The sequence below is a fragment of the Heteronotia binoei genome, chromosome 5 (assembly GCF_032191835.1).
Source record: "Heteronotia binoei isolate CCM8104 ecotype False Entrance Well chromosome 5, APGP_CSIRO_Hbin_v1, whole genome shotgun sequence".
NCBI classification, from domain to species: Eukaryota; Metazoa; Chordata; class Lepidosauria; order Squamata; family Gekkonidae; genus Heteronotia; species Heteronotia binoei.
This window is the reverse complement of record NC_083227.1, coordinates 28,848,066-28,863,061: the sequence shown is the minus strand read 5'-3', so window position 1 is coordinate 28,863,061 and position 14,996 is coordinate 28,848,066. Positions and strand designations below refer to the sequence as shown.

Sequence of the window (14,996 nt, the reverse complement as noted above, 5' to 3'; positions counted from 1 at the left end):
AAAGGAAAGAAGGAAGCATGAAACAAGGAGGCGTTACGAGGTCTTTGAGGAAATGGAAATATGAAATAGCAGGAAGGGAGAAATGAGAGCTGCGTCAGACAAGTCCTTGCAGGTTACCACTAGTAAATAAATATGGAAGTCCTAAGATTTCCACACCTATCAAACATATCACTTCAAAGAAGGCCTTGCCCCTTTAAAAAAATGTAATCTTACAACTGTTTTGCAAGGTCTGTTAGCCTGGAGAGCTGTGACGTTATTATGAATTTAAACAAGCCAAAAACAATTGCAAATTCCAACCCTGAAAAGGGGAGGTAGGATGATGTAAACTCAAATTAAAACAGAAAACAAACAGGGGTTAAGTGAGGTAAACCACCATCTTTATGTGACTCCCCACCCCCACCCCCCCGCCCGCCCTTAACAATACAGAGAAACATGAAAAGGGAGCCATTGCCTCCAGCAGGCTGGCAAAGCTAGCCCAGGCTAAAGAGACGCAAATAAGAACAGCAAGAACTTCAAGAACAGCAAAGAAGCAAAGCAAAGAAAATTAAACCCCCGCATAGGTGCTTAAGAGAGAAAGGACAGGAATAAAGTAAAACAGAAGCTCCAATAGCAGTGCACCACCTTGAGTTTGCTGTCTCACATCGGAAACCAGAACTCTCTACAGTACTGGAATATAAGCTAAAATCCTTTTTAATATTTATTCTAATCAATTAGCAGAATGAAACAGAATAGAAACAGAATAAAAAAGAAAAAAATAGCAGTGAAATATAAATAGTGATTAAAAGAGATAAACCAACAAGAGAGGGAAACAGGAAAAAGGAGCTGTTGGCCCCAGCAGGTTAGCAAAGCCAGCCAAGGCTAAAAAGACACAGAAAACTTCAGTAAGTGTAAAGATAAAACAGGGAATAGCAGAGAAAGAAAGAAAATAAGAAAATATAACCCACCCCAACAGGAGGTTTAAGGGGGGAAATATAAAAATAAAGCTCCAAAAGCTGAGCAAAGCCTTGAGCATCTGCTATCACACTGGAAACAGGAAGACAACCTACTTGGTTGCCAAATTTCTTCCTAATATATTTTCCTTTAGTAAATAGATGTTTTTTAAAAAGTCATTTCTCAAGGTCATCTGATCATAGAAGTTTTGAGAAGGAAACAGACAGACAGACAGAAGGAAAGATAGATCTGTTAGCCTAAAAATGTGATGGGCTAAAGGGCATCCAAAGAGCTTCCAGGCTTGAAGTGGATTTGAACCCAGATTCACCAAGTTGTGACCTTAACTGACCAACGTCATGAACGGGGGCAAACTGGGTTTGGTTCATTTATGAGGATCAATCATGGCTCAAGGTCCATGTCTCAAGCATTTGCAAGAGGACTTTTAAAGAACTTTATACACAATTGAAACAGCTAATCCTTTGACGCATTTAATGAAGCCCAACTTATTTAAAATCTCCACAAACCACTGAGAACACAAAGTCTGATACAAACCTGATACAAACAATAACCTCATTAATGACCTTTCTTTAGCTGAGTTTGGTTTTCCCTGATTCAGGAAGAAACACTTAATCTAAGGTTGTCAACTGCCTGAAGGGGAAAATGTGTAGTGTCCATTTAACACTATTAGCTTTAAGGGGGGAAAGATAAAAATAAAACAAAAGCTCCTTCCACAGTTTAAGTATTTTTAATATTTCTTCCTGCTTAGAGAAAGATTTGTTTTGATTCAAGCTTTCTACAAGTGTTTATATAGTATCAGTGCTTTCTATGGTGTGTGATTATTTTTGGATGTGGAATACGAGAAAAGCTGCTTTAATGGGCTAAGAAGGTACATGGTTCCTCCTTGTGTGGGTTTTTAGATGCTCTTGAAGATGGCCACTCCTACTGAAACTCTGAACATTCAAAAAGTTTCTCCACTGCATGGGTTAATTAATACAGCTGAAGATGGCTACTCCAACTAACCTCTTTCACACTCTGAACATTCAAAAAGGTTTTCCCCTTGTGTGGCTTCTCTGATGCCTTTGAAGATGGCCACTCTGACTGAATCTCTTTCCACACTCTGAGCATTCAAAAGGTTTCTCCCCTGTGTGGGTTCTCTGATGACTTTGAAGATTGCCACTCCGATTGAATCTCTTTCCACACTCTGAGCATTCAAAGGGTTTCTCCCCTGTGTGGGTTCTCTGATGTCTTCGAAGATCACCACCCCGACTGAATCGCTTTCCACATTCTGAGCATTCCAAAGGTTTCTCCCCTGTGTGGGTTTTCCGATGCCTTTGAAGATCGCCACTCAACCAGAACCTCTTTCCACACTCTGAACATTCAAAAGGTTTCTCCCCTGTGTGGATTCTCCAATGCCTTTGAAGGTTGCCACTCAACCAGAATCTCTTTCCACACTCTGAGCATTCAAATGCTTTCTCCTCTTTGTGGATACTTTGGTGCACTTGAAGATGGCCGTATCTACTGAATCTCTTTCCACACTCTGAGCAGTTGAAAGGTTTCTCCCCTGTGTGGCTCCTCTGATGCAACTGAAGATGAAAACTCTGACTGAATCTCTTTCCACATTCAAAGCATTCAAACGGTTTCTCCCCTGTGTGGATTCTCTGATGCCTTTGAAGACTGTTACTCAATTTGAATCTCTTTCCACACTCAGAGCATTCAAAAGGTTTCTCCCCTGTGTGGATTCTCTGATGTTTTTGAAGATCACCACTTAACCTGAATCTTTTTCCGCACTCTGAGCATTCAAAAGGTTTCTCCCCTGTGTGTGTTCTCTGATGCCTTTGAAGATCACCACTCAACCTGAATCTCTTTCCGCACTCTGAACATTCAAATGGTTTCTCCTCTGTGTGGGTTGTCCAATGCTTTTGAAGATCACCACTCAACCAGAATCTCTTTCCACACTCTGAACATTCAAAAGATTTTTCCCCTGTGTGGGTTGTCCAATGCTTTTGAAGATCACCACTCAACCAGAATCTCTTTCCACAGTCTGAACATTCAAATGCTTTCTCCCCTGCATGGGTTTGTAGGTGCACTTGAAGATGGTCATGCCGAATGAATCTCTTTCCACATTCAGAGCATTCAAAAGGTTTCTCTCCTGCATGGGTTCTTTGGTGCACCTGAAGATGGTCGTGCCGACTGAATCTCTTTCCACACTCTGAGCAGTCAAAAGGTTTCTCCCCTGTGTGGCTTCTCTGATGCATCTGAAGATGGAAACTCTGACTGAATCTCTTTCCACACACAGAGCATTCAAAAGGTTTCTCCCCAGTATGGGTTCTCTGATGTCTTTGAAGACTGCCATTCTCACTGAATCTCCTTCCACACTCTGAACATTCAAAAGGTTTCTCCCCTGTGTGGGTTCTTTGGTGCCCTTGAAGATGGCCGTGCCAACCGAATCTCTTTCCACAGTCTGAACATGCAAAAGGTTTCTCCCCTGTGTGTATTCTTTGGTGCACAAGAAGCTGTGATCTGTTTCTGAAGTACTTTCCACACTGAATGCATGTACGTGCCTTCATTTTCTTCTGCTTTAAAAAATGTACATTACACTTTGTTCCATTTCGCTTCTCAACCTTATGGCCGCCTTTCTTTCTCTTAGGTCTGTGTTGATTCCTGTTGTTTTCTTTCAAGTCTTCATTTCTAACTCCATCTGGCAACTGCTGATCATGTTCCTCACCCTCCTTGTTGCTCTGATCATCCTCTGCTGCGATAAAGAGAGAGAGAGACCATTGATATCAACCAGTTAAGGTCTAAAGGCATCTATGTGACTGAAGGAGGAAAGGACTGAAGGCCCTTTGGCCTCCTGCAGCTTGCCTAATCTTAACCACTACCACCAGCTATCTTTCCCTAGAATATCTTATATTTAATGATACCTCATCCCCTCATGAGCCACAGCTGAGCTCCTGCCCAGAAGGAATTTCTGAAACTCCGGATTTCATAAGAAGAAGACTGCAGATTTATACCCCGCCCTTCTCTCTGAATCAAGAGACTCAGAGCGGCTTACGATCTCCTACATCTTCTCCCTCCACAACAAACACCCTGTGAAGTGGGTGGGGCTGAGAGGGCTCTTACAGCAACTGCCCTTTCAAGGACAACTCCTGCGATAGCTATAGCTAACCCAAGGCCATTCCAGCAGCTGCAAATGGACAGAATCATGGTCAAGATCACAGCCCACAATCCCAGTCAGAATAAGGGGGGCAAATCTGTGAGGCAAAGCACCCTAGTTCCCAAGTGTTAATGTGATTATTAAGTGGCCTGGTCTGATTTGCAGGTGTTCATGATTTGACTCTCCTTGAGAGCCAGTTTGATGTAGTGGTTAACTGCACAGACTCTTATCTGGGAGAACTGGGTTTGATTCCCCACTCCTTCACTTGCAGCTGCTGGAGTGATCTTGCATCAGTTATAGCTCTCTGAGAGCTGTTCCACTCAAGAGCAGTTTCTATCAGAGCTCTCTCAGCCCCACCTACCTCACAGGGTGGCTGCTGTGTGGAGGGGAAGGGAAAAGAGATTTAAGCTGCTCTGACACTCCTTCAGGTAGTGAAGGGGAGATATAAATCCAATCTCTTTTTCTTCTTAACATCCTTATCTTTTTCAAGGCCAAACTCATGAATGTGGCAGTTGATTAATTGTGAGAATCTGTAGCCAGTTGTGTAATCAGGAGGGAGGGGGTACTGGGAATGTGTTGACAGCCTCTGGAAAATTCCCTCAGGTGGGTCTTTTAGTCCACCTGACCCTAGAGACAGAAGAACCACAGGGAAAGTCTGCAAAGTTTAGGCTCATGCCATGCTAGTACACTTGGACATTTTCTTGCTTCATCATGATAAATAGTTTTATGTAGAGTAACTTGGGCTACAGCTGGAATACTTATGCTGCAGCAAGAGGTACCATGTGATACCAGATGTTTCATGTATTAGATAGAACAGTTAGCTTTTCTTGTGTTTCTATTCATGAGCTGTAGAAACTGCGCTACATATATACATTGATGAAGGATGTAAAAACATCACTGAATATATATTTAAAAGCTACTAATAAGGCCCATTGTGGGGAGAAATACAACAGGCACTAGAAATTTGCTATGGGTGAATTTCCTGGCTGAGGGGGGGCAGAGCTGAGGAGGCAAGGGGAAGATAGAGGGAGACAAAGTATGTCAAGGCAGTTGTTGAGAGGGGAAATGGAGAAAGTAGGGATATGTGGGGTAGGCTAGCAGAGAAGGAGGGGTATCTTGAGAAAAAAGGGATGGGGGGCAAAAGAGATGGGGACAGATTGCTTTCCATCTCCTCCCCCCTCCCTGCAGCCTCTATCTTGGAAAAGTGCAGTCTTTCTCTGCAGTGGGGACCAAAGCAACTTACATCATTCTCCTCTTCCTGCTTTTGATCTGCACAACAACCTTGTGAGGCAGGTTAGGCTAAAAGTCTGTGACTGGTCCAAAATCAGTCATCAGTTTCCACAGCAGGAAGCTGGGTCTGGCAGACCCTGCTCTGAAGTGCCAAATGCCATGTCACACTGGCTGTCATAGCAGGGGTGACCTCAGCAGGGTATAATGACTTAGAGTGTACCATTTTATCCAGGGGAACGGCTAGCTGCCCATTTGGAGAGCAGCTATAGTTCCGAGTGATCTCCAGGCCTCACCTGGAGATTGGCAAAAATGGTTCCCCAAGAGGAAATGGATGGTTTGGGGGGGCGGTCTATGGCATTGTACTTGTCTGAGTTCCCACACTTCCTCAAACCCCACCCGCTCCAGGCTCCACACCTCCAATCCCCAAGAATTTTCCAACCTGGACTTGGCAACCCACTCTCCTTCCCAGCCAACCATCAACCTACCCTTGTCTGCCCCTGACTTCAGCTTTCCATCTCCCCCCCCCCCCGGCCATCTTTCTCCACAGTGGGGACCAAAGCAGCTGACATCATTTCCCTCTCCCCCTTTTGATCTGCACAACCCTGTGAGGTAGGTTAGGCTGAAAGTCTGTGACTGGTCCAAAATCCCCCAGTCAGCTTCCACAGTAGAAACCTGGGTCTGGCAGACTCTGCCCTGAAGTGCTGTCATGTCACAGTGGCTGTTAAAGTGATTGTGGGCTGAAGCCATATGTAATGCTTCCACTTAAATGTACATTAAATATGATAATTTTAAGAGATGAAATGGGCTCTATTTCTCACATTTACTAAATAACTGCAGCACCATCCCCTTCAATGATACATGAATGAAGTATTTAAAACATTTTAAAATCATACTAGAAACTTATTATTTCCCTAAGGAACACCATTTATGAATCTTCATTATGTCACTGAATATTTACTATATCTGTGTCTTACACCTTTAAGAGATATCCAAGACACAGTTGCATGGAGTTACGAAGAATAGTTTTCTTTACATAGAGTTTTCAAGCTTTTCAGAGAGAGCATTTTGCCATCAAAATTCAGTAGGCTTTTGCATCTGGTTAGAAAAGAGGTTCAGAAATAGCTGGCTCCTAATATAAATATAATGCAGGGAATATTTGGCCAGCCAAATCCAGAAGGCTTTTGCATCTGGTTAGGGAAGAGGTTTAGGACTGGCTTGCTTCAAGCATAAAGTGGGATTAAGAGGTCAATTCTTAATAATAATCAAGAATATATTTTTTAAAATTATTAAAGTTATCCACTTCCATCCAACTTTATATTTTACCTCACTATAATCATCACGGTTTATTCCAGGATGAGACATTCTGAAGAAAATAAAGAGCTTGCAGAGAGCATTTTTCCAAACAAATTCAGAAGGCTTTTACATCTATTTAGAGAAGACATTAATAAGAATTTGATAACTTTGAAGAAAATAGAAATACTCCTGAAAAAGACTTTTGATTAAATGAGCCTACATCCAGGTGCTCACTGGTGGATGGACTTTTCTTTGCAATCTTGTAAAGTTGCACTTCTTTATAATGTGTTTAAAAGTATTTATATAACTACTAAATTATGTTAGCTAGTATATCACAGGGGGTTTGGGTTTGTTTGTTTGTTTGCATTTTCTGAGCAGGACCAACAGCCAGGCCTAGTTAAGTCATGCCAGTCAGATGGCATCAAGTCTCCCAGAGAGTGCTGCCAGGTCTAGAGTAGGAAACCTCCAGGAGGAGGCTGAAGATATTTTAGTATCACAACTGAACTCCAGAAAACAAATCTCTTTCCCTTGGCGAAAATAACTACTTTGAAGAGTAGATTTTATGGCATTAGCTGGGCCCTTTCCCCTGACCAAAGTCTGGCTTCCCCAAAGTCTGGTCTCTACCACAAAATCTCCAGGAATTTCCCACCAACCTGAAACTGGCAGCCCTAATCAGGACTGGCCCCAAATAGGCCTTTCAAAATAGGCCTGAAAAGGGCCTCCTCCCCCAGCCTTTTACTGACAGAACCAAGCTTGGTTGTAGGGTTGCCCCTGAATACAGTCTTCATTTCCTTGTACCCCAGCAGCTGACTGCACTTCCACTAAATGAAATTTAACACATGCACACTCTCTCACACAAAGCAGCCAAATAAACACCGTTTGCAAGCACACACTTTTGTGATCTCACGGGGGCAATTTACTCACTGGAGCTATTTACTCACTGGAACTTATGACTGTAACAATCTGCTGTATTTCAATCAACTTCTTAAGACTAACAGGAAAATGAAAGCAGAGCAGCTCTAAGCAGAGGGACTCTGATTGCTTCTCTTCCTTTTACACACTCATCAGGAAGACCCAGGAGCCCTCCGCCAACTGGGGAAAGGCTTTCTGTGGCTGTTTCCCTCCTCCTCCTCCCACCCTCAGCTAATGGAATGTAACAGACCTTGATTGATGGTTTGACAAGCCAAAGGTTGATGCAGCACAGTCCCAACCAATCAGGGTGCTCCATTTTGCCACCACGAAAGGGCATGCATATAGTGTCTCTTCACTGCCCTTTCGTGGTGGCAAAATGGAGCATACATACATACATACACATATATATACACACATGGTTTCTTTCCTTGTGTGCATTCTCCTCTTGAACCCACTAAACTGGGTTCCCTCAGGGGCAACTGAGGCCTAAGCTGGGAACCCTCAGGGGCCACTGAAGCCAGTGTTGTGAACATCACCCAAGTCAGAGAAGGCGTCCTAGCCTGAAGCAAAGGGGGTGAGAGACCCTCAGAAAGTCTCTGGAAGAGGTCAGATCCTCCCCATGGATGGGATTACCAACATCTGCACTGCCTGTGATCTGGAAATGATCCTGTCAAGAACTCAAGCTTGGGTCCCCTCTTGGTCACTAGTCAATGTACCGTGCCCATCCTGTCACCATCTGTCCAGTTTGGAAGGAGGAATTCTGAAATGTTTGCATCTTTGAAATGTTTGCATACTTCGCTGCACAGGTTATTAGTGGCAGCAGCAGTAGTAATAGTAGTATTAATTATATTTATCTTCTGCCCTTCCCACAAGCGGGCTCAAGGCAGGTAACAAAGTGCATAAACGTTAAAAACCAGTTAATACAATATATATTTTTTTAAAAAAATAAAGCAATTAACAATTAAAAGATGGCAAAGTACACAAACAGTTCAGAATCTCTCCTTCCAAACTGGACAGATGGTGACACACAGGCACGGTACATTGACCTAGTGACTCAGGGGAACCCAAGCTTGGGTTCTTGGACAGGATCACTTCCAGACCACAAGCAGAGCGAATGTTAGTAATCCCATGCAGGGGGAAGGTTGGGAACAGAGAAATAAGGATCAGGCCCCTTCCAGAGTCTTTCTGAGGGCCTCTCATCCCCACCTTTGCCTCAGGCCAGGGCACCTTCTCTAGCTTGGATGAGGGCCACAACAGTGGCCTCAGTTGCCCCTGAGCAAGAAGGCTGAAAGGCATCAAAAGGCTGCATTGCTGTTTGATTCATGCCTCATCCCAAGGCTAACAATTCACACCGTTGGCCCTTGTGAAAGATCCTTACCCAGAGAGATTATATTCCCATAGTTCTCCAGCATGACTTCCCTGTAGAGAGTTCTCTGGCCTGGATCCAGCAGGGCCCATTCTGCTGTGGTGAAACCGACAGACACCTCCTCAAAAGAAAAGGGACACTGAAAGAAAAAGCAGACTCCCTTGTCAGAGATTATGCCAGGCAGAAACCGCACACTGGGAGTAGTCTGAGATGGAACAGGACGTATGGCTTCACATGGGTAAAAGGACTGGTGTTGAGTCTATGTTACCCGAATGCTTTGTAGAAATGGCAAGAGCAAAAGCCCCCTTGAGAAAGGAGGGGGGACCCAGACTGTCCACCGCTCATCTCTCCTACCTGGAATGTAGGTAAAGCAGTCATGTCCACACCTCTGAAAAGATGACAGTTCAACAGCGTCTCTTCACTGCCTATTAATAAGAGAAAGGAGGAAGGAAGAGTGTTTGTGGTGACTTCCTATTCCATTTGCTTGCTTCATGCACCCCATTCCCAGGAGTTTGAGTTGAGTTTTGAGGGTTTTGGCCACTGTGTAACAGAGTGTTGGACTGGATGGGCCATTGGCCTGATCCAACATGGCTTCTCTTATGTTCTTACTCCAGCATCCTGTTTCCCACACCAGCCCACCAGACGCCCATGTAAGTAGAGGAAAAGAAACCAGTTTTTCCCTTTTCACTGGCACCTAGAAACTGGTTTTCAGTGCTCTGCTGCCCCAGAAAGTGGAGGCTCCATTTATTCATCACCAGGTTGAATAGCTCTGCCCAGGTTCATCTACCTTTTCTTTTTTGAGTCACCCTGAGTTCCTCTTATGGAAGGCAGGTGAGATGTGAATATTTTAATAAGGGGAGGAATCGCCCTCTGTAAATTTGTCTAATCACCCTCCGAGAGGAATCACATTTAGTGGACATTCAGTGCCATGTGTTATGTGAAGAAGTATGTAATTCTTTTCCTGAGCTGAACTCTCCACTCATCAAATTCATGGGCTGCCCCAATTGTATACAGGCAGAAGGAGTTCTTACCACAGGAGAGGGCATCTTGGGGATGCTCCTGGGCTTGTGCACTTTGTCCTTGCTCCAAAGAAGCTCCTTCCACCTCAGGAAATGTAGCTTCGACCTTCATAGATGGTCCCCACATCTGAAACAGCCATGAGGGAGAGGGGTGAGAGATGGAATGGAACCAGGGCTTTTTTTTGTAGCAGAAACTTCTTTGCATATTAGGCCATACCCCTCTTATGCAGCCAATCCTCCAAGAGCTTACAGGACTGTTAGTATAGGGCCTACTATAAGTGCCAGGAGGATTGGCTACATCAGGGGTGTGTGGCCTAATATGCAAAGGAGCTTCTGCTACAAAAAAGGAACAAATCGAAGAAGAGATCCTGCCCCAGACCTAAACTCTGCACCCTTCCCATCAGCAGAACTCGTGAGTTATCTGGAGGGATAAGAAATATTCTAGTAGAAGACAGGGTTGAGGGAAGCTGTTCAATCTCCCATTTGGATAATTAAGACTTGGACAAATATCTCTCAAGGAATCTTTAGGATAAGGCCAAATTTGGTTGAATTGGAGGAAATCCCCTCACCTGTTCTGCCTGCATCTTCTCCTCTGCCTGACCCAGGAGGAAACCTTCGGCCAGGGCCACCGCCTGGGAACTGGTCTCTGGTCCACATCCTCTGACCCAGAACTGCATCTCCTGGGGCAGGATGGCCAGGAACTGCTCCAAGATCACCAGGTCCAATATCTGCTTCTTGGTGTGCCTCTCCGGCTTCAACCAGTGGATGCAAAGTCCATGGAGCTGGCTGCAAACCTCTCGGGGCCCATCTGCTTCATGGTAGCGGAACTGCCAGAAATGTCGGCAATGTATGTCTGAGGTCATGGTATCCTTAGTTAGGATCTCTGGGATAGCTCTTTCCCAGAATTCAACACTATGCCCAGCTTGGAGGAGAAGGGGGTCTTTCATTGCTCTCTTGCCAGTTCGAGGTCCTTCTCAGTCCTGCTCTTCCAACTCCTTACTCTTCTCTTGAATCACTTCTGACTTTAAAAAAAGGCCTTTATTCATTTGGCTATGGAAAGAGGCTTTTCCCTGGTGGGACAGAGAGAGGCAGACAGAAGCATGTCAACAGGAAAATAAAACTGAATGGAGATACAACCCTGAAAAACACAAACCTTGGAAGAAAGCCCCAGGAGACAAGTGAGAATTGCCCTGGTGGATCAGAACATAAAGGATTCTTGTGGTCTGTGCACCAGGTTTAATATTATTTTGCCATATTACATACCAAGCTATTTTGGAGAGCCAGTTTGGTGTAGTGGTTAAGTGTGCGGACTCTTATCTGGGAGAACCGGGTTTGATTGCCCACTCCTCCACTTGCAGCTGCTGGAATGGCCTTGGGTCAGCCATAGCTCTTGCAGAGCTGTGCTTAAAAGGGCAGCTTCTGTGAGAGCTCTCTCAGCCCCACCTACCTCACAGAGGTGGGGGAGGAAGATAAAGGAGATTGTGAGCTGCTCTGAGATTCAGAGTGGAGGGCAGGATATAAATCCAATATCTTCTTCTTCTAGATATGTCATCTTGGTTCTCTAGGAAAGTTAAGTGTCTCTATTTAGCTCTTTAAGGGTGTTACAAACTTAGCCTCTCATTACATTGGTTCAGTATTCCTGAGGGGCTAATTCTTAAGGTAGTCCCAGAAGGGCAAAAGAGACTGGTGACCCATTAACTATTGTATGTATCTCTTCAATAGGCCTGAAGTGTTTAGTCAAGAGCTCTGCACCCAGCTAAGGGGAAGGGGGGCAAGAATGTGTCTGTGGGAAGAATGAGCAGCTGAGATTGCCAGAGAAAGGCGGACAGGCTTTAGGTGAGATTTGGCTCAAGAATCTTGAGGTGCAGAAACGCTCCCTCTGGGCCTCTGATATGGGATACTGGACTAGTTAACCTGTGAGAATTTTTCTGGATTCCACCCATGCTCAGCTCTGCCAGTGTCTCTAGCACTAAAGTGAATAATAATAAGATGCCACAAGGCTCCAGAACTTTCTCTTTCCAAGGGGAACCAGCCCAGGCAAACAGTATCCCTCAGAGTTTTTATTACGTAGAGAAGCAGGGCATATATCAATAATAATAATAATAATTTTTTTTATTTCTATCCCGCCCTCCCCGCCGGAGCAGGCTCAGGGCGGCTCACAACATAAAATACACATTACATCAATTATACTTATAAAAACATAGTTAAAACAATTACAAATTATTAAAATTAGCATAACAGTAAGGCGTTAACAATAAAGCGTTATAAGCAGGTTATCAGTGAGTTTCAAAGAATAAAAGCATTTTCAGCAGCCTCTAGCTTTGTCACTAGTTTTGTCACTAGTTGAAGGCCATCTTGAAAAGGTGGGTCTTACAGGCCCTACGGAATCCATCTAAACATCGTAGGGCCCTCACCTCCTCAGGGAGTTGATTCCACAGTAGTGGAGCGGTGATAGAGAAGGCCCGGTCCCAGGTGGCCTTCAGTCTGGCCTCCCTTGGCCCAGGGATATTCAACTGGTTTTTTCCCAGATGACCTCAGTGCCCTCTGGGGCTCATATCAAAAGTCTTTCATCTGGAGAAGAACCACAGTTTTCTCCTGGCCCCATATTTCAGCTCACCCTGACAGTAGGACTGCTCTCCTGAGTCCAGCCTGTTTGGGAACAAGCCTAAATCCAGTCCTAGAACATCTCTGGATAGCTACTAAGGATGTCACTGGTGCCCTGCTGGGGACAATAGATTGGGGGTGACCAGCTAAAATGCTTCATGTTTGAAATATGAACGCTTCATCCCATTCAATCCTATTGGGGACCTTTCTGGGCCTCCTAGTCACCAAAAGGTGAGCTTTGTATTCTTGCTGCTGCCATCTCCCGTCGCAAGACCTAAACCCATGCCTCTTGTGACTGCGTCTGTGTGTTTCTCTGTTGCATTCCCTGGGGGTATGTTTCTCTCTCACCTATCAAAAGGATGCTGTTTCTGCCTCCCAAACCACAATGCAGGAGGCAGAACTCAGCCAAGTGCACCCATTTTGCTGCAAGGGGGTACTTCCAAATGACACTGTAAGCAGGGCTTTTTTTGGTAGGAAAAGTCCAGCAGGAACTCATTTGCATATCTGGTTACACCCCCTGATGTTACAATTTGTTTCATACAGGTTTTTTGTGGGAAAAGCCCAGCAGGAACTCATTTGCACATTAGGCCACACACCCCTGATGTCACCATTGTTTCATACAGGGTTTTTTTGTGGGAAAAGTCCAACAGGAACTCATCTGCATATTAAGCCACACCCTCTGGTGCCAAGCCAGTCAGAATCGTATTCCTGTGAGTTCTTGCTAAATAAAGTTCTGTCTGTAAGCAGCAATCCTGGGTGTGTCTACTCTACAAGGATCCTGTTGCTCACACCACAATCCTCACAGTGATGTATGCCCCTGTGTCTTTTGTTCCACTTGGTGGGCGGCAGAAGGTGGACACTAGGGGCGCGGCTACATCAGCATGGTCTGCCCCACTTTGCCAGCACTCCAAAAGACTTTCCTCTGTACAGCAAGGCACAAAAAGTGGTACGCTATGTGGTTGTACTTAATCCCATGTTTTGCATTTGCTTCAACAAGCTTCCAGAAACCATTTCACCTTTCAGATGCTGACACTTGTAAATGCTTTCCATCAATACGGTCTATTTCAGGAATTGCCGAAGCATAAACGCTGGTCTCCCTGGAAAACTTCACCATTGGAATTTCTACCTGCACCCATTGGATATGAGATTTGGACATTAATTTGGTCTCTGAGTGACTTTGGGTGAAGGGTGAATGTTCCTTTAGTATCTATCTTTGTATATTTCTATATTTAATGTTAGAAGCATTTTTGTAAATAATAATAGTAGTAAATAATTTTGTATATTACTGGAGGCTGGTTTCCCCGGAGGTTTTATAACCTTTTTCCCTGCTCCATTATCCGCATTGCTCTTTGTTGGTTGCACAATTCCCAGGTGGGGGCAGGGGATCCCCCGGTTTAGAGGCCCTCCCCCCCCCTTCAGGGTCATCAGAAAGCAGGGGAGGGAGGGAAATGTCTGCTGGGCACTCCATTATTCCTTATGGAGACTGATTCCCATAGGGTATAATGGAGAATTGATCTGCAGGTATCTAGGGCTCTGGGGCCCCCCTGTTTTTTGAGGTAGAGGCACCAAATCTGTAGCATAGCATCCGGTGCCTCTCCGCAAAATACTCTCCAAGTTTCAAAAGGATTGAACTGGGGGGGTCCAATTCTATGAGCCCACAAAGAAGGTGCCCTTATCCATTGTTTCCAATGGAGGGAAGGCATTTAAATTCTCCATTATACCCTATGGGAATCGGTCTCCATAATGGAGTGCCCAGCAGACATTCCCCCCCTCTGCTTTTTGATGATCCTTAACTGTGACGGCCAGAACTCCCTTTGGAGTTCAATAACGCTTGTCACAACCTTGATACCTGCAGATCAATTCTCCATCATACCCTATGGGAATCGGTCTCCATAAGGAATAATGGAGTGCCCAGCAGACATTTCCCTCCTCCCCCCCCCCCCCCAGCTTTCTGGTTCCCTTAACTGTGACGGCCAGAACTCCCTTTGGAGTTCAATAACGCTTGTCACAGCCATGCTCTTGGCTCCACCCCTAAAGTCCCCAGATATTTTTGAATTAGATTTGGCAACCCTACCCGCCCCCCCTCCCCAAAAATCAGGTCTGTACAGTTAACCTGCCTTGTGCTAAAAGTCATTATCGCCATTTCCTCCACCAAAAAAACAAACGCCACTTAGGTAGCAGTCCAAAATTGGTGCCTCTCAGGGTTGTCAAAGTTGTCATTTCCCAGAATTCCCCCTCCCCCCATTTGTAGGAATCTGCCACCCGGGAGTTGGCAACCCTATGACAACCGGGGCCGAGAATGACCGCAGCCTTCCTCCCTCCCGAGATCTCAAAGCTTCACCCCACCCCACTTCACCCCCAAGTTTACCTTCCCGGGATCCCGCGGCACGACTTTTCTTTCCTGTTGCTTGCACCTGCATCCCTTCCGCTCCCCTTTCCCAACTCAGGAAAAAACCCCACCCCGGAAAAAGAGCCTTTCCTCTCTCGC

At 45.1% G+C, this 14,996-nt stretch overlaps 2 protein-coding genes across 3 annotated transcripts in view; one reads left to right on the top strand and one right to left on the bottom strand.

Moving 5' to 3' along the window:
• LOC132571892 (uncharacterized) overlaps positions 1-14,996 on the top strand; it is an 851,656-nt gene that overhangs the window by 74,504 nt on the left and 762,156 nt on the right. The gene's annotated exons all lie outside the window — the stretch shown is intronic.
• On the bottom strand, positions 1,405-14,967 carry LOC132571242 (zinc finger protein 431-like). Of its 2 annotated transcripts, none has more exons than XM_060237975.1 (6): positions 14,877-14,967; positions 10,474-10,974; positions 9,917-10,031; positions 9,240-9,310; positions 8,898-9,024; positions 1,405-3,682 (listed from the first exon to the last, which is right to left on the bottom strand). In XM_060237975.1, the coding sequence occupies exons 2-6, from the start codon at positions 10,849-10,851 to the stop codon at positions 1,971-1,973; spliced, it is 2,403 nt and encodes an 800-aa protein (XP_060093958.1). In that variant the 5' UTR covers positions 10,852-10,974; positions 14,877-14,967; the 3' UTR covers positions 1,405-1,970. The 2 variants fall into 2 exon arrangements, with proteins under 2 accessions (XP_060093958.1, XP_060093959.1); XM_060237976.1 differs by having other exon boundaries at positions 10,474-10,926; positions 14,877-14,951.